The sequence below is a fragment of the Aythya ferina genome (assembly GCF_964211825.1).
Source record: "Aythya ferina genome assembly, chromosome: 7".
Taxonomy (NCBI): Eukaryota; Metazoa; Chordata; class Aves; order Anseriformes; family Anatidae; genus Aythya; species Aythya ferina.
In genome coordinates, this window is record NC_140302.1 from 23,986,005 (window position 1) to 24,013,720 (window position 27,716).

The 27,716-nt window shown below is 44.3% G+C and overlaps 1 protein-coding gene across 14 annotated transcripts in view; it reads right to left on the minus strand.

The window, feature by feature from the left end:
• Nucleotides 1–380: 380 nt before the first annotated feature.
• The window catches only part of BTRC (beta-transducin repeat containing E3 ubiquitin protein ligase), a 119,247-nt gene continuing 91,911 nt past the window's right edge, over nucleotides 381–27,716 (minus strand). For all 14 annotated transcript variants that reach the window (XM_084526648.1, XM_084526650.1, XM_084526649.1 and 11 more), the window contains 10 exons: nucleotides 25,157–25,343; nucleotides 20,759–20,855; nucleotides 19,744–19,881; nucleotides 19,183–19,301; nucleotides 16,568–16,817; nucleotides 15,787–15,905; nucleotides 12,047–12,157; nucleotides 11,327–11,405; nucleotides 7,931–8,124; nucleotides 381–6,889 (listed from right to left, as the gene is read on the minus strand). In XM_084526648.1, coding sequence (XP_084382774.1) covers nucleotides 7,963–8,124; nucleotides 11,327–11,405; nucleotides 12,047–12,157; nucleotides 15,787–15,905; nucleotides 16,568–16,817; nucleotides 19,183–19,301; nucleotides 19,744–19,881; nucleotides 20,759–20,855; nucleotides 25,157–25,343 — 1,262 coding nt within the window. In that variant the 3' untranslated portion in view covers nucleotides 381–6,889; nucleotides 7,931–7,962. The remainder of the gene's footprint in view (nucleotides 6,890–7,930; nucleotides 8,125–11,326; nucleotides 11,406–12,046; nucleotides 12,158–15,786; nucleotides 15,906–16,567; nucleotides 16,818–19,182; nucleotides 19,302–19,743; nucleotides 19,882–20,758; nucleotides 20,856–25,156; nucleotides 25,344–27,716) is intronic.

The following is a 27,716-nucleotide window of genomic DNA, read 5'->3' on the forward strand; positions in this document are numbered from 1 at the left end:
CTTCTGGATGCGATGCCAGGATTCCTGGGAGAAGTTTTCCAGGCTGTGCTCTGCAGCGGAGCACTGCCCTGTCCTCGAAATTTGGCAGAAATATTCTGAGCCTTGCTTTCAGACATCTAAGATGGGGAAGGAGTAGTTAAGGAACAGCCAGGACTAGCCCACAGGGAGGATCTGCTGTGGTGTTTGTGCCTTGGGCATGGGTGGACATGGGGTGGGGATGCCCAGAGGGATGTGCTCTCATTTGGGGTGTGGGCAGCCACATGATGCTCAGGCCAAACTGCATCCTGCACTACAGATCGACCGCCTGTCACCCCAAGTCTTCTTCAAAGCCTATTACTGAGTGGGAGGAGAGAGCAGGGAAGGAACGGAAAAGGTTAAACTGGGGTAAATATCCACATTTATTTATTTGAAACGAAACAAAACAACAACAACAACAAAGCCCACCCTCGCTAAACAAAGCAGCCGGCCGCTGGGGATCCTGTCAGGAGGAGAGACGGGGATTGGAAGTGACAGGAGCCCCGCTCCCAGCGCTGCGGCAGAGCAGGAGGTGTCGCAATCTCCAGTCCCCCGCTGGCTGCCAAGAATGGAGCCAGCAGGGAGAGAGGCGGCGGGGGCGCCGCGCTTGTTTGTTTTCTGGCCACCCCAGGAGCCAGGGTTTTAAAACCGCGGTGGCTTTTGTTTTAAAAGGGGCTGTTAAGGAAAATGGAAAGAGCCAGGGTTGCTAGCGGCGGAGCGTTTTTTTTTTTAAGAGGAAGGTATTCGGAGGGCCAAGGGTGCTTGCGTTGAAATTCGGGTGAGCCGCAAGCATGTCAGCATCCCCAGCCATTGTGTTGCATGGCGGTGCCGCGATATGTCAATTACTCACTCATTATTGAACAGCAGGGTTCTGATTAGCTTATAAAACAAATTTGTGCTTCTCCTACCAGGATCTTGTAAGAGGATCCAGAAAAGCACAAAGTCTTTATAGTTTCCCCCCACCCACCCCTTTTTAATGGGCAGGCCGGCTGGGGCTCGGTGCGTCAGTCACATCCCCTCCCTGACTTGCAGGGCGGACTCATTTGCCATCAGCCACGAATGGAGAGTTTGTTAATTAAAAAGTATGCTGTGGTTTTCGGAGTAAGTGTTGTTTGCTTGTTGTTGTTTTTTTTTTCTGGTGCCCTGTACCAGACGTGCGATCCATGTACACGGGGGGCTCAAAGACACGGGCCTGATACTGTGACGGCGTCCTTCCCAGCAAAAGGAAAACAGGAGAGATTCACAGCTTAACCTTTGTATTTAAGTTATTTTCTGAACAGTTAAAAAAACAAAAAAAAAAAAAAAAAAGAAAAAGAAAAGAAAACGAAACAAAACACACTGTTACCATGACCCTAGCTCAAGTGAACATTAGTACATTAACTACACATCACCGTAACATAATCACAAAATTCAAAGCACTCATTACTTAAGAATCCGGATAACAAATATAGCAGGGTAACAACCCAAAAACTCTGGAGAAACCATGATCTTTCTCACCTCTCCCACTCCTGCTCCCCTCTCAGTCTGAGCAGGCAGGGATGCAGCACAGGCTGGCCTGGCAGGCTCTCAGGAAGGTACCGATGGTAAATAGCTGGAGAAACCAGCCCTGCTCCTTTTTGCTCAGCTCCAAATTATTTTCTGCCATGCTAAAACTGTGGGTAGGCTGGCTGAGCCCTGCAACGCCTCGCGTGATAAAGACAAAGCAGCTGAAAGCACATTTCTGCTCCCCAAACGGCTCCAGGTTCTCACACTGAATTTCCCCCAAAATCTCACAGCCAGCTCCTTGTTGGTCCCAGCAAACAGCCCGGGACAGGCTGGCCAGCCTTCCTCCTGCACGCAGGGCTTAAAACACTGTCTGTAAAGGTGAGACAATTTATTTTGGTGTACAGGTAGGGAGCTGAGGTGCTCTGTGATGAAGACTGGTGTCTCAGGCTGATTTTCTGGCCACGGCTGCTCTCGTTTCCTGCTTGGGCAGGAACCAGGATACCTTTTAGGGCAGTAGGTTATTAATAAAGGGACCTATCTAGGAGTCAGTCACGATATATTAAAGGCTCGTACATCTACACACATCAGCATCCCTCTAATTTTCAGAGTATCTGTTTAACGTCACTGAGGATTAACTGGCGGTGACAACTCCTGGGGGATATCGGGGACAAAAAGGGAAACCCAACGGGTTTTGAGAGCAAGCACAAAGTCACGGGAAGAAATTTCTGACAAGACAAAGGACGATTTATTCTGGCCTGGTATCAAGGCTCGCCATGGGAGAGAAGCTTTGGGAATGTGCCAGGAGTTAGTCCATAGCTCATTAAAAAATTAAAAAAAAAAAAAAAAAAAGAGGGGGAAGGGAAAAGGAGAAGAAGCCAAATCTGAGCCTCAGCAGGCAACCACTCCCCTGGGCCCACTGCTGGGGTTGCACCCAAGGGACCTGTTGCTTCTGTAGGAGGGATTTCATATGGAGACCTCCTCTGGGGACAGCCGGGGCTCTTGCTGTTCCCCCTTCCTTCTGGGAAGCTGTTGCTTATTGCTTCTGGGGGGACAACAGAAGGGCAAGGCTCAGCATGTCAGATGCATCATGCATGCCACTTGGAGACCCCGGCAACGTTCCTTCTTCTCTTGGCCAATGTAGCTTAGCCCAACCCTTCCAGTTCATGCCCCCAGTGCAACCCAAAAGGGGGCATCAGCCGAGCAGTTCAGCAGCTGGAGGCAACACCTGATTACCTCCTGACATTTCTGATGTTCTTAGAGAAACCCTTTGTTCTCCTGAGCCTCGTACACAAGCTAAGAAATCTATTTTCAGCACTGTCCCCACTCCTGTAGAGGTCCATCTCCATCCCCACGCTTCCTTCCTAGCTTTCAAGCACGTGGGTTGTCTCCTCCTTCTCCTCCCACAAGAGCAAGCCTGCAGGAGGAAGGCTGGCATCAGCTTCCCTAACCAGGAAGAGCTGCTGGTTCTGTGCATCAACCACAAATATGCCAGCTTGGGAATCACCAGCCAGGAAAATCAGATCTAAAATGGTGCTGAAGGAAGGTGCCCTCAGAACTAGGCAAGGAGCCCGGGCTGGAGATGTGCTTCCCATCAGAGCCGGGATGCTAAAAACCTCAGAGCCAAGCCTGGGGCTCTGCTCAGACTGGGAAAGGAGCACGTGGCAGGGGCAGGAAACACATACCCAGGAGCAGAGAAATGCATACGATACCATGATACTCTCCAGCTTTTTCAGAGTTGTTCCAAAAAAAAAAAAATTAGGAAAAAGAAAAAAGGATCCTTTGGAGCAGGAGGCAGGTAGGTAGAGCATGGTGGTCCAAGTCAGCTTCCAGTTTAGAAACAAGTGTAAAGCATTTCAGCGTTTCTGATGACTTCTTGACTGGTCACCTGAATCCTTCTGTTCCAGCAGCGATGTGTCTGTCCCTGAAGGTTGGTGAGGAGCAGAGGGAGCCGCTCCCCAGGAGACAGCCACGCAAGTTCTCCCACTGCAAATCCCTTCATGCCGTTCTCTATTTGCATATTTTAAAGCAAGCCGTGTTCCTCTGAGGATGAGAAAATATTTGCAGCGAAACTGTGCCCTATTGCCCAAGGAGTCACAAGCAGGAGGCGGTGTGGCCGCAGCGGGCTGTCCTGCTCTGATGTCCCGCACCTCCAGGACTTTGGATCCCGTAGTTCGAGGTGGAAGGCTAGCGCGAGCTTCCTACTCGTGGGAGAAGTGACGATCTCTACTCAGCAGAGGTATTTCATTTCATTTCAAAGCAATGTGCAAACACTTAGAGCCCACAGACACTTCCAGCCCCTTTTTATCTCCTTGCAGCAAGCACGTTCTAGCTCTTTTCATGATAAACTCTGCAATTGCTCCGACCCAGCCGAGGGATTACCCAGTCGGTTCATGCTGAAACCTCTCTCTCACATGCACTCTTGCACGCACACACACACACACGCACGTATCCTAAGGGGGGAATTTGAAAAAGCCACTCTCTGCTGACACTGAGAGATCTACTTACCAGATTGCTCCTCCCTGGGGGTACACTGAACACCACCAAATGTCAGGCTGTGGCAGTTTCAAGTTCAAGTTAATCAGTTAACTTCAGTTTCCTTCTTAGCTATCAGCTAATCTGCACAACTCGGGAGCGGGGTAGGAAGCCTTGCCCTTCTGCAGCTCTGTACCAAGTCCCCAGACAGCCCCTTCTGGAAGGTGAGACACTGCTCTTATCGTTTGCCAAAACCAGATCTCAGCTGTTGCTCACAAACTGTACCCTGAACAGCTCCATACAGCACAGTTCAAACTATGGTTAACCACCATTTGAGCACCCAACAGTGCTCAGAAGTTACAGGACAGCAGCAAGGAGCAGCAGGGCTATGACAACCATGGACAACCCGCAGTGGTGGCGGCTCTGTTTGGCCAGCCGGTCCTCCGGTTCTCCCAAATTCTTGCAACTAATAAAATAAAATGCATCCTTGCAGGCGGTACCCACAAGGACGCAGTTAAAATATTAGGAAGTCTGCAGCCTTCAGAGGCTGGAGTAACAGACTGGTGTTTTCTACAGTGACCTAAATGGAAAAGACAGAGGATGACCAGACAAAGCGAGGGAAGTAGCTATTAAATCTGAAGCCAAGGTTTATCCCCTACTGATATGCAACCATGCTGCAGACGAGGCCATAACTGAACTTAGAGGAACAGTGCTCAAATAACATTAGGAATAAAATGCAGAACTTGAACTGAGAGATGGCTGGGATGTGCACTTTGATTCTCCCTGCTCCCCTGCCAGTTTTGCTTCGGGACTGCACTATGTCTGATATGTGTAACTGCCTGAAATCTCAAACAGCCTTCCTAAGCTCAGAAGTAGTGTCAAAATTAGTTGTGGGTGCACTTACTATCGTCACTCAGAACATTTAGGACTCTGCAGAGATAAGTCACGCTGTCAGTGTTACCTGAACAGGGCAGAGTTAACCTGTTTGACCCTTTTTACAGTGATAATTCGAACAGGAGTGTCACCACACGCTCTGAGATGCTCTTTTGAGCTGATGTAGTCTCTAGGCTCAATGAAAACCCAGGGAGCTGGGTGCTTAGCACTGCTGCTCATGCGCTGCAGGAACCGTGCCAGGTACACCCTACACACCTGCTTTCCATTCCTCCATACCTCCACTGCTTGCTCATCCATCTTGGCTGTCACCGAAATGATTTAAGCCCTCTGAACTGCTCTTTGGGGACCCTGGGCCTGGCTCCTTGCAAGATTTCATTGGTGGGAAAAGCGCATCCCAAGCAATTAGAAACAACGCAACTGCTTCCATAGCAAAGTGAAGATGATGAGAATAGCTGAATATAATTTTCCCTCTGCCAAGTTCCAAGTTTAGAGGGTGTTACAAAGCCTGTTTCAAACTCCCCTAGCCCAGAGACAAAGCGCCCTGACTTCCCACTGCAGGACTGGAGCAACTCCCTGCTGTAACCCAGTGGGGTTATTCAAGACCTGCAGTGGGAGACGTGGACACAGCACAGAACGGCCAGCGGCTGATTTACACAGATTTTCCTGACCCAAACGCAGGCCTGCTGCAACTCCTTGCAGCTCTCCAGAAAGAGCCATGTTCCCCAGACCTCTCTATCTAGTTCGGAGGTAGGCAGAGTTTTTTTCTCATGTCCCTCCCCTCCAGGGTTATTTTTATCTCCTAAACAACAGCGATTTGCAAAAGCCTCGGCCAGAAAGCGAAGATCCAGCTCAGCTATCAGCAAAGGGACTAATCACCCCGTGTCCCTACACCGCAACGCAGCATGCATGTAGGTTAGAGGAGCACACCAAAGGCTCTCCCTGCTAGAGCTTTCTAGTAAGGCCAGCCCCAGAACTGCCGTAGAGTTGTCCTGGAACCACTTCTAACTTCACTGTCTTTAAAATTGGCTGTCATCTACCCACCTGCCATCGCCAGGAGACTGTACCCTCGGATGGAAGGAAAGGAGCAGAGCCCAGCTCCCCTCCTCGTCCTATTTACAGAACGATTCCTAAGCCATCAGCTGTCTTCGGGGAGAACAGCGGGGGTAAGATTGTCCTTCATACAAACCACCTCTTTGCTAGTGAAGTACTGTCCTCAGACAACGTTTCACTGGGATGGAGGGAACTGGACCTCGGCCCCAGTCCCTCATGCTTGGGACTTTGGCAGAAGAGCGTTTAACTTTTCACTGACTAGCATTCCCCAGCCAAGCAGATGTTAAAGGAGACTACGATACACATCCAGCTTCCAAAGGGTTAGCAGAGCAGGCAGGAGAGGAAGGAGATGGATTTAGCTCATAATAGTCAAATTTCAAGGGTCCTCTCTCCAAAGGAATAGGTCTGCAGTCAAACAGCCAAAAGCCGCGGGGAAGGGGGGGCCCTGGTCTGGCTGTTACACGCGTTTCTCTTGCTCTTCAGAGTTGAATGTTTTTACAAAGGCCTAGCAATGGATATTGATTTCAGTCTGAGAGTAGCAGCCTCCTCCCCACCCACCCCGGAGTGACTCTCCCAGCAGGGTGCACTGTGGCTATAAGTCTTCTGCTTAAGAGCAAAGCAACACATTCTGGCAACATCTTAAATATATTCACAGGACATCTGTGACTGGGTTTGGAGGGGAACCAAACAGGGTAAAGGGGAGAGGAGTGAACGGGAAGATGGGGACGAGGGAGGAAAGGGATGGGAAGGCTTAAAAATGTTAATTGTTCATGAAAGATAAAAGTCATCTTCTGATATAGCAGCACTTTAGCAGTCAGCCGCGCTGAGTAGACCCTGTCTGAGATCAACCGCATGCCAACTTTGTTCCAGAAACAAGTCTGAGAGCTTCTCTCTTCAGCAAGTATTGGTTACGTGGATAGTTCTTTTGTCCTGGCATTGGCAGATAATTTAAATACTGCAGCTTAAATGAGTCCTGGGAACAAAAAAAAAAACAGAACAAACCAAACAAACCCCATTTGTACTAAGCCTTTTAATGATTTAAAAGAACACCTGATTGACCAGAGTGTTTGAGAAAATCAAAGTAGCTGATGTGACAGCTCTGGAGCATCTCTGTATATTTACTCATCAAACAGGATATAGGATGTGCTCCAGGACAGAGCATTTTCATGGAAAAATGTCATCATGAACATCCCCTTGCAGAAACCTGTCAGCTCATCTGCCTTTTTTCTCAAGCTACTAACAGCAGTGGTACCCACCACAGAGGGCAATGATGCCATCCCACTCTGCTGACAGACATCAAATCCACTCTGCAAATGACCCAAACATAAGAACCACAATTTCCTCCCCACGTTGTGCTGGCCGAGACAAAAAGGTAAGGTGACGAGCAGACCAGCCAGGCTCTGCCATGAGCAATTTAACAGCCATGCTGTAGTAGAAAGGAGGAGGGCTGGCCCTGTCAGTAAATGATTCTGCATATTGATGCATCTCGATTTAATTTGCCAGGTCTTGTGCCTCAGAATCTCCCCCCTTAGCCAAACTGTTCTCTTGAATCAGCTTGCTGCAGAGCGAGAAGAATGGTCACCACTTCAGCAGGAGGGAATAAAGCTGACACTTCTTGGCGAAACACTCCTGCCTGGTTACAACTGCCCAGGGTCAGGCCATCTGCATCCCCTTGTTAGGCAGCAGCTGCTCTGCTCGCTCTGCAGAAACCCTTCCTCCTTCTGGACAGCAGTGATAGCTGATTTAATTATTGATGATGATGGACAGAGGAGGAGTTCTTCCAGAAAACTCACAGGCACCACATGCCACAAATCCTAGGATAAAGACCTTGTTCTAAGGTACCAGAATCCTTGCTGTCCTTTCACAGGTCGCTGCAGTTATTGTGCAACTGAGATGAGAAATACTGATAGACTCAGCTAGGCATTCAAGCAGCATGCTCATATTATGTCCAGTGTCATCTTTGAGCCTCTGTAATTATTATTACTATCATTATCATTATTACTAGTATTTTTACCTGTGCGAGTGTGAGGTACAGTGTAGTGTTATTTATCTTGAGATGTAAGTGTACGTTCTGGACGGGGAACGAGTGGATTCTGCTTGGGCAGCTGGGTCATTCAGAAAATCCCAGATGAGGATGGTGTCATCGTGTGAGCTGCTGACAATCTGGAACTCGTCAAACTGAAGGCGAAAGACTCTTCCAGAATGCTCCTAAAAGCAAGTGGAAGACACAGCATGTTAATTCACGAACCTGCTGGCACCTCGGATGGAGCAGGAAAGAAAAGCTTGGGCTGGGATTCTAGCACTATATTAATTTCTCAGACAGAAAATTCTATATGACACATTGTGCCTTCCCATCACGTAGTGTAAACTAAACCATCTTCAGTGAAATGAGTCTGCCATATCTGTGTTCTTGGCTCGCAGGAATTTTATGTTACATTTACTTATCACTCCTTCAGTCCTGATAACAACCAAGCTCTCTCCACCACAGGGAGCAGCCTGGTGAGGCTGTCGGGAGCAGTCTCTTCCTTGTTTTATGGCAAAATTCTTCCTTGAAATCACAGCACTCCCAGATGCAGGAGGTTACAGGGAGAGAGACAAGAATTTCACAGACGAGACTTGGCACCATTACTGCTGCAGAAGAGGGAAGAGCTTAATACTGGAGGACACTAAGGAGCCTGTTGTAAAGTCCAGTGACACCGTAATAATTCCTCTTAAGCAGTTCTAAAAATATGAACCAGAAAGGGCATTCTTTATAGGCAGTTTGCATTCTGCTCTGAGGCTGAGTGGAAATGGCATGACGATTTGGCAAGAGTTCAGCCTGTAATTAACAGGAGGTAACGGCAAGATCCTGGATATCACAGAGCAAATCCACTATGCTTTCCCTTTTGTGCCGGCTATTTGTTCTTGGTGCTTACTGCTGCAAGAGTGAGCAGGAACATCCACCTAGATCAGAAGGGAACAGAAACTACACAGGTGGGACAAGCCCTCTCTCTTCTATCAGTATATATTTCTCTGGAGTGTCTATGTGTTGGAAGAGGCTCAGTGTCTGGAAAAAAATGCTTACAAGTATTTTAATATTGAAAAATAGAGTTTTTTCAAATATTTAGACAAAAGAGAATTACTAGCTACTAAATGGGAAATCTGTCTTACGGCACAGCACTCTGAAAATGCAGCTCCGTTTGAGAAGAACAGAGAGAACACAACAGCTGCTTTAAAGGGAATCTCTGAATCTCTAAATGAACTGCAAACAAACACACACCCCAAAGTCTGATTCCATTTTTATGACATTTTTTAAAAAAACTCCAGCTATTCAGACCTTCCTGGTCTTTTAACCAAATAACAATAACCCCAATTTGTCTTAAAACCACCTTCTATCTTCCCACCAAAGAGAAATGTGCTTCCAGACTCTATATTATATCAACAAAGAAGCTCTTGCTAAAAGTATCACTACAGCTGTCAGATCCACTGAGGGACTGTTCTCAAGGACACCAAGAGAGAGGTACTTCTAAAAACTGTTTTGAAAAGGACCTGGACTTTTTAGCTCACGAGGAAAGCTGCACTTATTCTGCGCTTGGAAAGCTTCTGTCAAACTCAGGCGGCCGCTGTTCCAGCTAACGGAAGGGACCTGGCATGCAGCGAGCATTTGTTATCTGTGCACTTTCCTCCTACTGTTTGAAAATTGAACATGAGCAGCAGGAGACTCACGATGTTCATTGTGCAGCCAGGTTTAATTTTGGAGGCCGAGGGAAGAGAGGAAGGAAAAAAAAACATGGGTAAGCGGGTATAAGGACGCCCTGTTGTCATAAACATGAAAAGCCCTAAAAGCACTACAACAGCCTCCTCTGCCCCTCCTCTTCTGGCCCCCTCCATCGCTATCAAACAGGGATTTATGAGGATCCATGTGTTGAGATTCCTACAGTGTTTCCATCCCACCGCTTCTGATTTATAATATAATTAGTTGGGGCACTTTGGCTGTCCACTGCTGGAAAATGCAGAGGAAATCACACCAGTTAAATTAAGTCTACAGGTTACCAGGCACACATTCGTCTCCGGCTGGAGCAAGAACGCTACTATCAAGCTGAAGTCTTAGACTCTTGGGATAAAAGCGTTCCTGGGCATGGAGTTGTTCCGTACTTTGCAACGGGATGGCTGAAGACAAAGGGGTTTTCTGGATTTTGGCCAAGAAATTATTTGCAGTTCTACCTGGCCACCAAGAAGGTTTTACAACGTAGTACCTGCAGGCATCCAAGGCTCTCACAGGCTCTTACTCTGCAGCTTTTGGTCCAAATATGACTGGAAGAGTTAGTATTGATTAATGATCGACTGCCTGTCAGCTGAGTCACAGGAACCCTCATAGCCCATGCAAGGTGTGAAGTAAAACGCAAAAAAATCGACAAAATCTAGCAAAATCTACAGCAACAGTAGCAGTTTGGGTGGTAGATGCCTGTGCAGAAGGTCAGGTGGAGCAGCTCAGCTGATGAGAGGTAACCACACCTTTAGGGGTTTAGAGCACACAACGGTCACAAGCCACTGCACGAAAAGGTCTGATAAATCCAACATCATGCCAAAATTTCTTTTCTAAAATAAAACAATAATTCAGTACTTTCTTTTTCATTCAATGTGAATACCTTACTGGACTGGGATCTTCCTTTAACCCCAGGCAAGTCTATCAGAGCAGCAGCAGTGCATGTTTTTTGGGGTGAGCGTGAGGGAGGAATGCTTATAGGAAAGACCACATGGCCTTGGATTTTCTGTTATTTTTGTCAAAATATTTCAAGACCAGTGCAAAGCCACTGTTAAGCATGACTGCGCCCGTTGTTAACACTCACACAATGACATTTTTACCACACCATCATCAGACCTGCACTAAATATCACTGGAGAGCATTAAAGCAGTAGTCACTGTTTAAGGACGAAGCAATTTCACTGTCTGTTCCAGTCCTTAGCCTTTGTTTCCTTAAACACCCAAAAGACAGTTAAAAGCAATGAAAAGGTTGCTTTTGTTGCTATTTTTCTCCTCCAATTTGGAATGTACTACTTTTCTTTACGAAATTTCCTGTCAACAACTCACAACACCATGTACATCACTAGGTACATACAGACTGAACTAAACCCACCAGCACATGGACTTCAGGAAGGAAAAGTCTCAAAAATGATTTAGTTATTAACTTCAGACCACAAAACAAAGCTCTTGGAAAGTGAATGAAACCTCCACAGGTGTTAATTTTTAATCCTTTACAGCCTGAAAGATTGAAAGAAAGAGTTGGACGCCCACAGAAGCCAGACCCTTAGAAATGATTTTTAGATCCTGCAGGATTGGTGCTAAACTGACTTAAAATTTCATGGCTCAAGACAGTCCTGAGCAAGAACACTTTTCTGCTCCCTCCACCACCCCTACCAAAAGCTCTTACCACAAGGGTTCGCAAGCAGAGGGTCCCTGCTGGAGCACGGGGGTCCAAAGCAGCCACAAGATCCCATACCTTAATTTTCCTAGTAGTGAATAAATAGAAAAACACCATGGCTCTGTCAAAAAGGAATCAAGTGCTCACAGAAAAAAAAAAATAAAATAAAAAGAACTGTTTGCAGAGCTTAGCTGATACAGCTGTCCATGGAAAACTACACAAATACTGCTCTTGAGACACGGTTCTTGCACTTCCCCTCTGTAAAGCTCACAGAGCTTAATGGGAGAAAAGAGTATGTTGTCAACAAAGTAAAATATATAAAAGTCAGGTAATAATAACGAAAAGAAACATGTGGGAGGGTTAGTGCAGACATTAGTCCCTAATGGCAAATAGGCCAGAAGACAACCACAGACGGGAACAACTGTTCTTACCAATGGTTCAGCTAGAAGATGCTACAGGTCTAGTCTGCCAGATATCTTACAAGCTAAAGAAATGAACCACACACATCAAATCACACTGACTTATTTAAAAAGCAAGTAAAAAAAAAACACACACACACAAAAAAAAACCAAAGGTGTACTTTATGGCATCATCCTGATTTACCGGCCATGAAAAGGACCTCTTAGTATGACAAAGAGCCTAATTTTCATAAGAAAGATCCAGCAAAGTGGGATGTGAAACACGGAGAAAGAGGAGAATGCAAGGTATTAATGGCACTGACAGCCTCACCCATCATATGCCCCGCTGACTATCCTCTTGTTATCAAAGCGTATGCATCTCACCAGCTCTTCGTGGCCTTCCAGTACTCGTAAACATGCCCCACACTCGATATCCCATAGCCTGGAAAAGATTAGGAAGCAATGAGAATTTCTGAATAACTGATTATTACAAGGAAACATTGGGCCTTTGCTTGTCGTTAATGGAAACTTGAAATAATTTATATCATTTATGATAAAACAACAAAGGAGAAGCAACCTAGATTCATCACTCCTTTTCCTGCAGTGAATCTGATGTGTGTTTTTCAACATGACCTTGGTATCACATAGGAAATGATTCAGAGATCCAAACATCTTAAGACCAGTCGTGTCTACCACCTACTCCCCCAGTAACACAAGCCACATACAGGCTATATCCCAGCTACCTTCTAGGCAGCCTCATAACTTTATTTTACTGGAGTCAGTTTTTCATAGAAGTATCCAGCTTTGATTTGCAGGTGTTAAGACAGGGAGCCTCACCAGTCCTTTGGCAGCTTGTTCCAATGGGTAAAATCACCTTCAGAGGGCACATGCTCCTTTCTGTACCCCTATATGCCTATTTCTGGTTTGGAGGCTGATGTCAGACAAATGAAGACATCAACACAGTGGTGAAAGGCACAAGAATTCACAAGCCCCTTTTATTTGTCATTTTCTCTCACTGCAGGTATATCTACTCTGTAATCAAGGCATACACATAACACCATATACATAAGCTAAAATGGGCAGTCTGTGTTTATAATTTTGGAATGCATTTTCTTCTTGCTCTCCAATAATTTCCGTGGCTCACTGCTACCAGTTTCTAATAATCCAACTTTTTATAAAAACTTCTAGCACCAAAACTAGGATGCAATATTCCAGTAACAGACTGAGCAACGTGTTACCCTTTCAAGTGTAAAAAACTCAGTCTGGGGCTTTGTAAAGGATGTTTAGTATGGAGAATAAATTAAAACACATTAATTTTTACACTTAGATAACTACTTTGAAAAATATTTAAGAAATGCTTGAAACAGTTATAAGAAATAGGTCTGTTTGCTTTCCATACTTCTGCCAGCTTTTTGATGTGATTCCTGATTATCATGGATAAAGAAGGATTATTTGTCTATGAGAACTGATATTCTTGACACGTATTGTCTACAGGTATTCCCTCCAGGTGAGATGTGCTCTGTTCATGCCAAACAGCAATCTTTCAGCAGCAGCATCTGCCGAGGCTCTCTGACACACAGCTGAAAGAAAGCAGTCACACGTGCTCTTTAACACTCATTCGGTCAGAGTTCAGGCTGGCAGGGACTTCATAGGAAGGAGGTTCATGGTTCGTGGGATCTTTCTGGGTGACATAATCCAAAGAAACACTGCCACTGAGGGGTGAGGTGACTTTTCCTTGAGAGATAGAGAGATAAATCATCCCCACGCATTTCACTCCAGGGAATAATCCGAATCCAGTGGGCATGTGCACAAGGATGGTGGATAATCATTTCGTCTGGCCTGCCACAACAAGCTGCCCTCACTTTGGTCAACCAAGGAATGAAGAGAGCTTTTTCTTTGCTGTACTGGGAAAGGGTCACTCTGTGCACACATCTGAAGCCAAAGAGGAGCAGAAGATGATTCTTTAGGCTGTAAAGTTAACCTTTCAGGAACCTGTGAAGATCCCAGTAGTTTTCACACTAGCACCAGCACACCAGACAAGGTCAGAGCAAGCAAATTCATGGCAAAGGTCAGCCAAAGGCACTCTGGCTGGTCAGAGAGCATTAAGCCTCTCAAGGACTGCAAACAGGACGGACGATGCCAGAAATGAACTGGCGCAAAAAGGTTTAAAGAGCAAACTTGTGCCAGGAACTTCTGTGCCATGTGTTTCCATTCCTTGCCATCAATCCTGAGGTTGCCAGCAGCTCTGGGAAGCTGCACCACACTAATTCAGGCCTGTATTATCAGGTCCCAGTTTGATTTTTTACCTGAATTTGATTGTGATTAGAAGAGATGATCACAGCCCTTAGCCATGTGGGGAACGGGCCTTCACATACACCTAGAAATGGTGCCAAAGGTACCCCCCAGATTTGATAACCTCCTCAAATGTTTACTTCTTTAAATAGTCAAATGACCGAACTGTAAGAAAACTGCTCTTTGGCTTGAGAATTGTGAGAAACAAAGTTGTGTTGTTGCAGTAGAAAGTGTTTTTGCAACTGAATGTGTTTTTGGAAAACTTCACATTCCCTATCAGGAGGCAACTGCTACTGAAGGCCAACACACAACATCTGTTATTTTACAACGGATTAAAATCACACGTACAAAACACCAAGCCACCCACGGAGAGGACTTAGTAACCTGCCTCTTCTTAATCACCCTTCCACTGACATGTGCCTTCTGCTAATGGCTGAGAGAAAACTATGTGAACAGGTAAGCCTTGCACCTTGCCCACACGGTTGCCAAACTGGACTTCCATTAGGATTCACTGCCAACATTCCTGGAATTCTAGCACAATTTATCTGTCAGCTAGGGATTTTGTCCAATGTAAGCATAAAAGTACTCATACTCCTCTGTAGTGTTATCATGACATTGACATTTATTTTTGTTAGTATTACAAGTCATATTTTAGATCCTTCCCTAACTGGTGTAGCATTTAACTATTTCTTACTCTAATTCTGAGACCAAGTTTCACAGCACGGTTGCAGAGTGTTATTGTTTCTGTTGGAAGTGCAGGAGGTCTTAATACATACGTGGTGCTGTTCTTACACAAACCTATTAATACCAATTCCCCCGATTAACAGACAGAAGTCCCAGCTTTCTTGGTCATGCTCTCAAACAGCCATATACTAAAATCTGGTACAACGACCTGGTAATAACAACCAGAGGACCACCATTTTCCAGAATGCAAAGCAGGGAGAGGCAGCGTACTGCAAGCAAACTCCACGGGCAACCATCAGCATGAATCATACTCACTGAGGAGAAATAATTTCTGACATGGAAAGTGAAAGCTTTCTAATTAGCCTGTCCAGCTTTAAAATTTTATCAAAAGGCACACCGTTCTTTAAAGCCATGGTGAAGACAAAAGGGAGGCTGCTCGTCCTTCTGTTTGCATGACAGAGCCATCCCCCTACATGACTTATGCTACTATCCAAGCTTGCTCAGTACACCCAGAGATTAGTGGGACATCCCTCTGCCAGCAGCTGCAGGATGTGGGGAGAAATCCTGGCTCACGATACCAGAAGGAGTTAAATCTCAGATTGCAACAAGGGCAGCTGGAGAAGTGCAAAAGGCAGCAAACTGAACTTCATGCTCTAAACCAGCTGTTCCAAACTTAACCCAGTGCCAAGTACCACAAGAAGAGTTTGGCCAGAGCCCAGGAGGATTTCTGCAGAGGATTAAATGCCTCTTACAGCAAATCTGACCCCTTTAACTAGACACATAGCCCAATTAAAATATCACAAGAGGACATCACAGAAAGTGCTACTTGCCAGCTCTTTCATACACCAGAATTGTCAGAGCAATGCAACTTGTTGATTAGTATGGGACTCTGGAGATATAGAGGATGAAAGACAACACAGTAAACCAGACTTCTAATATCTCTTTTCAGTAGTTCCCAATGTTCTATACCAAAGGAAGCATATTTCAAGGAAGACAAGGGTACAGAGCACTTCGGTTGCCTAACCTCCGCACATCCCAGGGAATCGGAGAGAACGTGCTTGCAAAGAAATCTGCAGTGGGGACCGTGTCTCTCACCTGATAGTATTATCTGAAGAGCCGCTCACTACCAGCCTGTCTCTGTACTGCAGACATGCAATGCCTCGTTTGTGGCCATTTAAGGTGCGCACAAATTCGCAGGTACTAGTGTTCCATACCTGTGACAGGAAGGGGGGGAACCACACAGGCAAAATTATTGAGAGACTAACGAAAGCTGGTAGCTGTATGACATACAGGTGCATTGAGGATGTTCTTAATTGGAGACATGACCATTAAGACTGGGAAAATTACCCCTCCAATGACTTGTGACTATAGCCTGCAACTGTTAGCAACTTGGGTCACTGTACACAGGTTTTTGCCATACTGTATTAGAATTAGCTTCCAAAATCAGACTTCAGCACTCTCGGGCTATGATTTAGTCTACACAGGAACACAGTTTTAATGCTGCAGCTTGGCATCACAGCAGTAACACTGAAGTGACTCCTGTGCACTCACCTTTGCTTTTGCCCCCATGCTGCCCTCTCTGACAACTCTTTTTGCGACCAATGCTGAAACAGATTATGGAACCAGTCAAGTTGAAAAAGCACCCAGGAAAAATAGTCCTTTTTCAACTACATCTGCACTTGGCTCTGATTTGCCATACAGCTCTGTAAACAAGTTCTGCAAGCTCAACAGAAGAGGGACTAGTGGAAGTGAGCAGCAGGAAGAATACTGCTTCTAAAGGAAGAGTTGTGTAATAACAGCTGAAGACCATCTTTCCTGTCTGGTCACTGTTCTTAATTGTTAAATACCCAAATAAAAAGCCTCTGAAACACCTCACCTTGATAGTTCTGTCACCTGATGCTGATACGATGTACTTGTCATCAAAGTCCACTACGTTGACAGCAGCTCGATGCCCTACTAGCACTCTCCTCAGGGTGATGTCTGTTGGTGAGGCCATGTCCCACACGGCAATGGATCGGTCTTTGGAGCATGTCACCATCATGCCGTTATTGAAGCGGAGGTGCAATACTGCTTCACAGTGGTGAATCAGTGTGTTCAGCATCTCGCCCGCATTCACGTCCCACACCCTGCAGTTTCAGATTTCAAACCAGAGAGGAGAGAGTTAAAAAACTGTACAGCAGATTTTCTGCAGAGGGAGAGACAGAGGGATGGGGAGAGGTAATTAACTCTCTAGCAATATTAGAGAAGCAAACAGCACAAGTTATAGCTAAATCTATTAAATATTTCATTAAAAGATATATTATATAAACCTGTTGATTTTGCATACGTTGAGACAGTCCAGCAACCAAAACCCTGCAATGCAGTTAACACCATAAAAAAAAAAAAAAAAAACAGCCATTAAAAAAAAAAAAAAAGCATTCTTTAATTAAGAGAATTTAGTGCTGAGGAAAAGTGTGAGATTGACAGCCCTAGGGACTGATGTTTCCTGGTAACGTCAGCCTACCACACTCCATTTCCAGTCACTGAGTACTTAAACACAACCTGTGAAGAAGGAAGTTCAGAGACAGGTTTAATTTTTTACTTCTCTCACAGGACTATCAACTCAAAGGATAATTTATGCAGAGGCAGAAGACAAGATTATGCTTTTCAAACAAATATAAGTAACTGCCACAAGTTGCACAATGAATTGCATTTACTCTGCAATGTATCTGGTACACAACTACATTCTAGGAATGTGCTGAACACCCAAATTAAGACAGAGCATTTGTGTTGATTTGACATTATTGGAACCAACTGCTTCAGCTGAACGATAATTTAAGGTGAAAGTCAGACAAAGGCTTCCTACAGAACTTCTAGGACTTGAAATGGGTATTTTAAGCCTTAAAAATTGTTCCTTTTGGGCTGTTCTGTTTGCAAACTTCTTTTGCACTCCATAATGTCTTTTGGCACTATCATACCTGTGTCCCAGATATACTATGTGAAAGCAGAAAATGGCTGTATGAACAGGCTTATGGGACACTGTAGAAGCTGAAACTTTCCTCTGCCAATACACTGAGAAGAAGCAAGATGTGAGAAAGACTTCTAATGTCTTATTTTCTGTTGTATGGAAGCTGAAGCGCATCAACTTCTGCATTATAAATGAGAAAGTAAAGTACATTTCCGATTACAAAATGCAAAGTTAAAAAGATCACAAACTAAAGACCTGAGCCATTAGCATACAAGCAGTTTGCAGACAGGGTTGCCAAACTGAACAGGAGCTGGAGACCTACTGACTTCTCTGGACAAGTGCATCCCTGAGATCTCAGAAGCATTAAGAGTCCATCTGTACTGCCTATTGGACGAAGCCCCTCTTCCTGAGGAGACCCAAGGATAAAAGTGATGCATCCTATGAGCCTCTGGGGTCTGCACAAACATTTATAGATACAGTGGGAAACGAAGTATTTCTGGGCAAGTAGCCAGTCTGCAATTTGGCCTGCCTGGCCTGAGATGTAAAGTGATAGTGCTTGTTACAGAAATAAGTATCTCCTTTTGCAACCTGTGTTTAGCACAGTGCAGCTCCCACCCTGAAATTCTGAATTCCTGCTAATGGTAGGATCCCAAAATCTAGCAGCACCACAAGACTGCATACATCACATGTAAAGAACTGAATTTAATGGTCACCAGCTTAACAGTAGTAGTTTACATGCAAGCCTAGTGATAACCATGAGCAGCCTGCAGCCATAGGAACACACAGTAACAGCTTCTTAAAAGGCCACTGGCACAACTTTTTGTCATCTGTAACTTCACTGCATGGGCATCGTGGGTACTCTGACAAAAAGAGGAATACTTAACAGCATGGAGAAGACAGACATCTCCTTCATGTCCAAGTTCATATTGCAACTCACTAATTCAAATGTGCCTGTGTTTACACTGCAGGTTTTAAACTCTCTGGGATCCTGTAATATGTCTAGTGGACTTTACATCTGCATAGTGAAAATGTGCACCACATGTGCTGACTTGAAGTGTTCAGCCTTTTAATGGAGACTGGAGGGAAAACAAGGTTAGAAAGACTGAGTGGGAAAAATCATGCTGAAATTTAATTAAAACTCACAGGAGATCTAGTCACACTTCATTTTTTAAAATTAAGGGACAACGAATGACTGAACTTTCAAACTTGCTTTGAGAACTTCAGCCAAGTTTTTACAAGTTATTCTCACGGAGAATTTAAGAACATTCTCAGGAAGTGCCCGAACATGCAAAACCTTGGTGAAATGTCAAATGGTCTTCCTAAATCATCTTAACATTGACTGACCTTTGCTTAGGATCTCATTTCTCCTTGACAGCCACTTGCATGGACATCTGATAAACAAGGACAGTACACTCCTGAACAAACGTGCTGAGCTACTTCATCGAACTAATTGAACAGCACATGTTTAAGAAAAGATACTTCCAGCAGTTTGCAAGGCTGAGCTCTTTGAGGCAAATGGAAAGCTCCAAAATACAAGCACACACCTGACTGTTGAGTCCGAAGATCCAGTGATGATCACCCGCTCATCGTACTGGAGGCACAGGACAGAACCCGTGTGTCCGGTGAGAATTCGCTTGCATTCCAATGTGTTCTTATCCCAGATCTAGGAGAGCAAACATTAGAAAACAGACAGCTAAGTAAGCTTTTCATCATACCTCAAGGACTTACTGCTCTGACTGGTCTGTTTCTTCTACAACACAGACATCCATATTGCAGACAGAACATATTTAGTGGCATGGGCTGATTTTTGTAGTCACATTCGGGCTGTTTGGTACAGCACATTAACATCCTTGATATTACTGGGGTTACTATGAACACTGGTCTTACCTTCTTATCAAGGTACAGGACACAGCAGTTACATAGTCTGTAATTATTAATGGTCAAAAACTCTGCCAGCATATTCAATTCAAGAAGAAAACAGGGTCTCTAGGCTAATGTAAGAGGCATACATGCTGCTCAGGTATGAGGTGGGTGAAGGAGAAGGCTAAGTTACTAAAAACAGATTGGTTAAGTGCCATCAGCATGCTGTTCTGGAGAGTTCTCACCTTAATAGTATTGTCTCGTAGGCCACTTACTATCTTCTGATCATCATACTGTAAACAATAAACCCCTTTGCTCGTCTCACTTCGGCAGTGGATTCTCTGTAAACTGTGCCTTCCACACCGCCAGTTTGACTCTATTGTCTTGAGGGGAGACAGGAGACAAAAAAGAAGTAAATACAGAACACAGGACTCTCTCTTCTTTATTTTTGTTTGTTTGAGAAGACAAGAAATATTTTTATTTACTCTTATTCCTGCAATCAGGCCCATATAATGACAAAACAGTTTTCCAGAAAAAGCAATATGTGATAAAACCAATTAAACAGGCAAAGAGGCCTGGAATACGTATTGTGGCTTAACTCATCTGTGCTGCTTGGAATGATGAGGGAGAAGTGACCTAAAGTTTTTTTCTGTCTTCAACTTTTAACTCTGTGATTTAACAACTAAACAATTGCAGAGAAAGTCTCAGCTAAGGGCTTGTGCAAACCTGCTACAACAGTACCTGAGCACCTCTTTTGCCACTAGGAAACTGCCAGAACATGGCATTTGGCATTTGCCCACCACTAAATACAAGGCAGCAATGCCCAGTTGTTTCCTGTTTCCCTAGGTTTTAGGATTGCAGCCTTCAGCAATGCACTTTCTCCCTGGCTCAGTTCCTGATACCTCCCCGTATCACCTTATAAGATTTCATCTGCACTGGATGGAGCACAGCATTGTCAACAGAGAAAGACAAGGTGGTACTGTGTTGCTCTGACATCTGATGTGCAAGGCATAGAGACTCCACCTGTAAACAGCTCACTGAACAATACAAATCACCCTCTGCTTAAGGGAGCAATCAAGTCCTGGGAATTTATAAGTAGCCCAGATCTCCAAACTCCGGACAAACATCATATTTAATTAAAAACTTATTTCATTAGCATGAAATATGCTCAGAATTTGAGCACCATGAGAAAATCGGGGAGAGTGTAAAAAATACAAAACAAAACAGAACAAACAACAACACTTGGAAGCTATTCCTTACCTCTATGTCCTGTATAATTTTGGGGTAAAGTGCTCTGTAGAAGGAGTTGGGTGGAGCAGAGCCATCCGGGGGTTTATTTTTAAATAGGTATTGTCCCCTGGAAGACAAAGAACACTCCCATTGAACAGAAATCACGTTTCAGCATTTTGGAGGATGGTCTTCCTGGCATTTTACACTTGGGTTATGTAACCACTGTTGAAAAGCACACAAACATTCATATTCCAACTTCATTTACTCAGCAAGACAGGGTGGTTCCTTGTTTGTCTGCCTTGCAACATGTTCGTGTTACATTTAGACAGTGAAAAATTCATGGAAAAGCAGTTCCTACTCACTCAGGGAAGGCAAATGTACTATCTAGTTTGGACATGAATCCCTTTGACTCAATAGGAGGTGAGAATGGCTCATACCCACTATGCACATATCCACATCAGAGGTCACCTTTCAAACAAAGCATACAAAGAAAATGAGAGAAGCCGAGGAACCCTCAAACTCACGACGCACTCAAGGCCAGCTTTTATCTGCAGTAGCAGAAACGGTTTTGGTACATGGACATTTTACTGCTACTGCTGCATTTTGGTAAGCAACACACTTCATCTGTGGTGCCTTCCTCATTTCAACACTGATTTGGAATACTCATATCCCAAGCTAGATTTTTGCTACAAAAAAAATCCATAAACGGCAATCACTACCTGCTGTGTAAAAAACTTTAATTCCTCATCCTGAAGTTAAGAAGCCACCAAACACGGTGTGGAAGCTAGTAAACCCCACCATGGGCGTAGTAACTGCTGTTCTGCCTGGCAACATGCCTCACAAAATGGAGAGAGGCACAAATGCCTCCGAGTGTAATCCTGGCATCAGAGGCACCGAGTTTATACTGGGCCAGCTCTCCGCTTCTCCCTCCCTTGCTCCATTATGGCATAATTAATTGCTCAATACTTCCTTGTGCATTTCTTTCTTGTTCTTTCCATGCAGTATACCTTGAAACTCATTTGAGAGGCTGTACTTTAGCTGCCCTGCTGTACTTTGGGTAAAATCTGTACCAGTGAAATCACAACAGTGAACAGAAACCTTTAGGTTGTAAGTGGGTAGGTAAACTATAGGACTAAGCAAACAAAACAACAAATGCTAAAGAACAGAACTTTTGACAGTTTTTAAAATAAACTACCTTAAGTTCAATTTGAGAGAAAGCTGCTTTCTACTTTGGACAAGGGAATCATCATCAGCCCCTCATTTGGGGGCAAATATATGCGAGGAAGGGACACCTGGATGCAGGCAAACCACCAACAAAATGGATCCTTACACAATTCAGTCAGGAAATGAATGCAAGAAAATTAAAATTATTGGCCCTGGGAGACCAAAAATGCTTTGGAGATGTGGATAATACCTACAGCACATCCTAGAAGGCTTGGCATAGGTCTAGGACAATTTGTATATAAGCTTATTTGTCTGAAAACCTGTCAGTTGTTTCCAACCTTACTATTACAAGGTGTTGTTGTTACCTATAAGCTATGCCTCGCTGCATGTAGAGCCAGTTGTTTCGAGGTCAGCTAAGGCACTGTTTGGAATTTCCACGGCATCCCAGTGACCGCTGTGCTAAGGCTTTGTGACAAAAGGAACTATTGTTGGCAGTTTTTGGTGACCGGCCAACTCAATCAAGTATTCAGATGTGCTTAATAGTACCCAGATTTTGGGCTTCTGTTTCATTTTTCTCTAAATCTGTGTAACCCTTACTGCTCCCTGACAAGATGTCAGCGAGGTGCTGCAGAACTGGGTGTTTCTGTTGTAAACCAGAAGCTGCAAATGCTGCAATTAGCAAGTCCACATGCAAAGTGAGGAGGTCTAAGCAAGTAACACCAGTCAGCTACCACCCTTCCATGCCTTGGCTGTATCTTCTAGAGCTAATCTGAGGGTAGTCTGAAAGATATGGCACAACTTACTCTAGAAGGGTCAGAAAAACCTGAGAAAGAGGTTGGTGTGACTGTCCTTTGAGATAAGAAGAAGGATTTTGCAACTTTTTTTTTTTTTTTTAAATATCAGCCTCTATGACTAGTAATGTCATTAATGTTATTTCTGCAACATGGAGGGAACAACTTCAGAACTATCAGCTATTATCTCCAAGACATGAAGAATGAATATACTTCCAGAGAACAAGAAAAAGACAATTGTAGCTTTTATATTTTAAAAAGGGGGATAAGGCAGACCCAAGGAAATGGTGGACAGTCCAGCTGAACATCACAGACTGCTGGTACTACAGCACATGGTCAATTAGATGAATTCCTAGGAGATGACAAGCTGACAGACAATGGCCAAATTTATCAATCCAGAATAAATCATGTCAAATAGATTTAGTTTCTTCTCACAAGCCATTCCCTTAAGTTAGCTAGAGAAGTATGATCTTGGTGGAAGTGCTCAAGGGTGGACACACAAATGGTTGGCACGCACAGATTACCAATGGTGCACTCAAAAAATAAAGGAAGGCAACTGGGATCTTGCATAGAGTCTGTCCTAGATCTGTCATTACTAAACATTTTCAGTAATGACAAAGAATGGAACAGGGAGCGTATTTACTACATGGCCAGAGACATTAAAGCTGGGAGAAACTACAGGCACTTTGGAGGACACGCTGAAACTCATAATGGTCCTGACAAAACAGAGAAATGCTAAGCAGTAAAGAGAATCTAACTCAATAAGGACAAGTGCCAGGTTCACCACTTAGTAATATCACAAGCATGCAAGATGAGAAATAATAGCTGAGCAGAACTTCCACAGAAGAGGTAATTAAAAGTTATATGAAAGTATTGTATCGCTGTTTTAAAAAGCACATATGCTACTGGAAAGCAGAAAATGGAGTGTTCTCCATAAGGCATGGAAAGCAGTCCTTCCCATACTGCTAGATGCTGGTGATGCCTCAGCAGAAGGAAGGTACCCAGCTGGGTGCAGCTCCAGGCTCCAAAACCAGAGCAGAGTGACTGCAGTGAGTTTCAGCAAAGCCAACCAAGAATGACAAGAGGACAAGAAAACAGAGGATGAGGGTTGGTTAGTGCATCCCATATAAAAGAAGCAACAATCTCCCAACCATATAAAAGACTACTACAACATGGAGAACAAGAAATTGTCCTCTGTCTCTCTGTAGGCTAAATATAATGTGCTAAACTGTAACTAGGAAGACTGTGCCTAGATTTTAGGAAAATCTAGGTATTAGGAAAACAGTGATGTTAGTGAAACAGTGACATTGCTTGCCCATGCAAGGCACAGGGGATCTCTATTAGGGGAGGTTTTTAAGAACATGTTAGATGAACATCTCTGGAATGACTTAAAGAAAGCTCGTTCTGCCTTTGGGACGCAGGAGGGACTAAATAGCCTCCAAAGGTCCTCTTCTGACTTATTCTGACCTCAACAACACAGAGCAAAAATAGAAGTCCTGAAGAAAGCAAGGCACTAAAAGGGATGCAAAAGTTAACACTGTCATGGTTGTGTTTATTTTATACTCCTTATAAACATAACACTACTGGAAGCTGATCGACATTGTGTTTATTTTTAAAAGACATTTCACAACCCTGATTTACTTGCCTTTACTCCCTGAGACAAACAGTAGAACAAAACTAAGCATGAAATGGGAGTCTTTGTTTGCAACTCCGTATCTTTTTCTTTTTAATGGCAACCAAAATGCCTGAGCTGTCACTTTTATCTTGTTTATGAAATATTCATACCCAGCTTCCTTTCTGCCAACATCCTAGGGACACCCTTGGAAAAGAAAATTATGTATTAAAGGACGTACCCCTGAGAGGGAAAGTTCTAATGAAATGTTAACAGAGCAGCTTCAAACTTGAGTGAGACCCACATTGTAGTAAGGCTATTCCAGCTGATTATTAACTAATCTATCTGCATTTCTAAAGTCCCCTATTCTCCGTGGTACCTACCCTCAGCTTCCAGTTTGAAAATTAAACAGATATCTAATAGTGAAAATCTGCTGAGGAAAACAAACAGACCTATCAGGAAAGAACTAATTCATAGCACATGCTGCCCCACTGCCACCCCTAAAAAAGCTCTTCTGCTCTGAACTGCTGACTAGTTTAGTGTTCCCTGGGGCGTACACAGCTTCTTAATTTGAACCGAATGACAGCTGGGCGTAAAAATCGCAGTCTGTGTATCTCACTTGTCACAGTGGGATAAGAGCATCATCAGATGAGGAAAGTGAGGAGCAAGCCCCCACATTGCCTGCACAGCCAAATGATGCCCCGACTCCCCAGCCCCTGAATTTTGGTTTAGGTGTTTGTGGGGTTTGGGACCAACGTGACGTTTCAGGGCGCTACGCACGCCTCTCCAAATGTGCCTTGAAACACACGGCACCTGCTGTCTTAAATAGGGGCAAAAGAGGTGAAGATGCAGTTCCCTCACCATCCTCTCCTCTCCGACAACCCCCTCCAGAGCGAGTCTGTCCTGACCATCCTCTCGATCAGCTTCTTCCAGAGCATGCCGTCCGACGTCACGCGGTACCACTCCTTGCACACCAGCTCAGCGGCGCACAGCGACTTGGCATCCAGGTAGGACAGGATGTTCTCAGCAATATGATCCAATCCCCGAGCTGGGAAAAAAAAAGAGAAAAAAAAAGGAGAAAAAAAGCATTATTTGTTTGGGAGATGTGCAGTTTAAAACAAATCTCCTTACTAGTACAAAGATGCCCTCTCTTCCCCATCCCTTTCTCTTCTACTCTTCTGCATGCAGAGCTGGACCAAATGCACAGAAGAGCATTTGTGGCTAAGTTCAGGAGTGAACAGCGTTCTCCAACTTCCTTTGGATATAACACAACAAGTCATTAAAAATAATAAAGAATCCAAGAAGTCATTCCAATCTATTTCGATGGGTTTTAGCACTAGGGGGATATTCTATGGATGGCATTTCCAACTCAGCGACGCAGCCCCCAAAATCTCTCTATATTAGGACCATTTCTCATCTCACTGCTACAGCTGTTCTCATGTTCCAACGGCTCAAAAGCTGTTTTTGCTAAAGCAGTAGCTTTTAAACGTAATGAAGAAAAAAATATATATTCCCAATGTGTGCCCTGAAGGGTAGTGGTACCTTTAGACATGGGGGAGGGAAAGATATGCAGATGCACAGGGAAGGGGAGAGGGAAGAAGAGGCTGGCTGAGGAGAAAGTGAAGCAGGTTTGCTGGCTTCATTCATTTCAGTGGGTGGAGGGAAAATATGCACCAACATTATATAATTTGCAAATATTTTCCAGTGCGGATACCAGGACTGGCTTTGTTTCAACACGGCTGGAGTAAAAGGTAGAGCAGATGAGTAAAAAGACAGCAAGCAGCAACAATTTCAGGGCATGGCTCTGTAGCCTGGGTAGCTCCTAGCAGCACAAGGAGCCATCGCTGCACTGGGGGCAGCAAGGGGATGCTCTGCTTCGTAACCAGAGGGATGGGTTCAGCGAAAACGTGCCCTCATACACTCAGATGCAATCACCAGCAAGACATCAGAGAAATAAGATGCATTTTAAATGAGTTGTTGTGTAAATATAACTTGTCTTTGAGGCTGTTAAATTCCTGAGTGAGACAGTGTCAAAATGTCATCCCACTTCACGGGTCACACTTTGGAGGCTTTGTCAAAGTTGTGGTTGAGACCCCACTACCCCTCAGGCATCACGTCCACACCAACCCAAAAGGAAGCACAGGAGGTCAATATTACATGCATCTTCCTTCCACTTCACATCCAGGACAACATCCTTTCTTGCTTTCAAAGCAATGGCCTCAAAGACCAGGCCCTGCTTGTCAGTGACAAAGAAAAAGCAGCAAACGCAGTTGTACGGTCGCATATTAATATATCAGCAGCCCAAACTGGGTGCAATCAGCTGATTCTTATTAGAGCTCATGAGAAACAAAAGGCCCAACCTTTGTTTGGTTTCATTAACTGAAAGATCTCAAACTTAGCTCCTGGTGCATGAAAACAAGAAAACTCAGCCCATCTCCTCACTCCTTTCAAACATCCTGAGTTTATAAACACGCTGGGTGAGACTTTCTGCCCAGCCTTTTCTGCGTCCATTCACGGAGCAGAAAAAGCCCGGGAATGATTCCACGCACAGCCAGAGAGAGCAGAAAGAAGCCTGACATTTCTTATCTTTATAGGTGCAAAATTAGATGTCAACCTGCAAAATAAAAGCATCAGCAGCCTTTATTATGTATTTAATCTGAAAAGATATATACAGCCATTAACAGGAAACACTCTCTTTAAAAAAAAAAAAGTGTTTGTAAATTTAGATTGACACTACAGCAACTCGTGGAAGGAGAGATGTATTTTGGTGGAGCTGAAGCAGAATTTGCAGGAATTCCACAATTTGGTAGGGCAGACGTGGACAGTTGTGCTCCCCTCCTTCCGCACCTTGACGCCTGCAGTCCTGAGCTCTCTCCTGGGTGGAAACAGCATATTTGCTTTCCCAATCTGTGTTGCTTCCAATGGGGAAACAGACACCAACCCACCAGGACATTAAAAATGCCTGCCCATGCAGCATCCACATTTGCCTTTTTATGTAAGCAGCAAAACAGCAAGAAATTATTTGATATGGGGAACAGATCAGTGGCTTTAGGAAGCAAGGAACACTGCATGAAGTGGGGACAATATCCCTCACCCACAATTGTGTTTCTGACCCACCTGCCCCTTCTGGATATTCAGGAGTTTTACTTTAAACCCATTTGTAGTGAGGTGTCATAACTACAATAAGTTTCCATCACTGTAAGTCACACTTTTGACCCTAGACAGATCCTTTGCAGACAAGAAATACTGATGTTTTGGCCTCCCCTTCCCACATTTATGATAAGTGGAAGGGCAGAGCTATTTTGGCCTGGCAGCAAACAAAAATAATTTTATTATTATGTGAGCCATATATCTGCTGGAGCATCGCTTCCTTAAAAAAATCTCCTTGCACAAAAGCTTTTGCTAAACTAATGTGAAACAC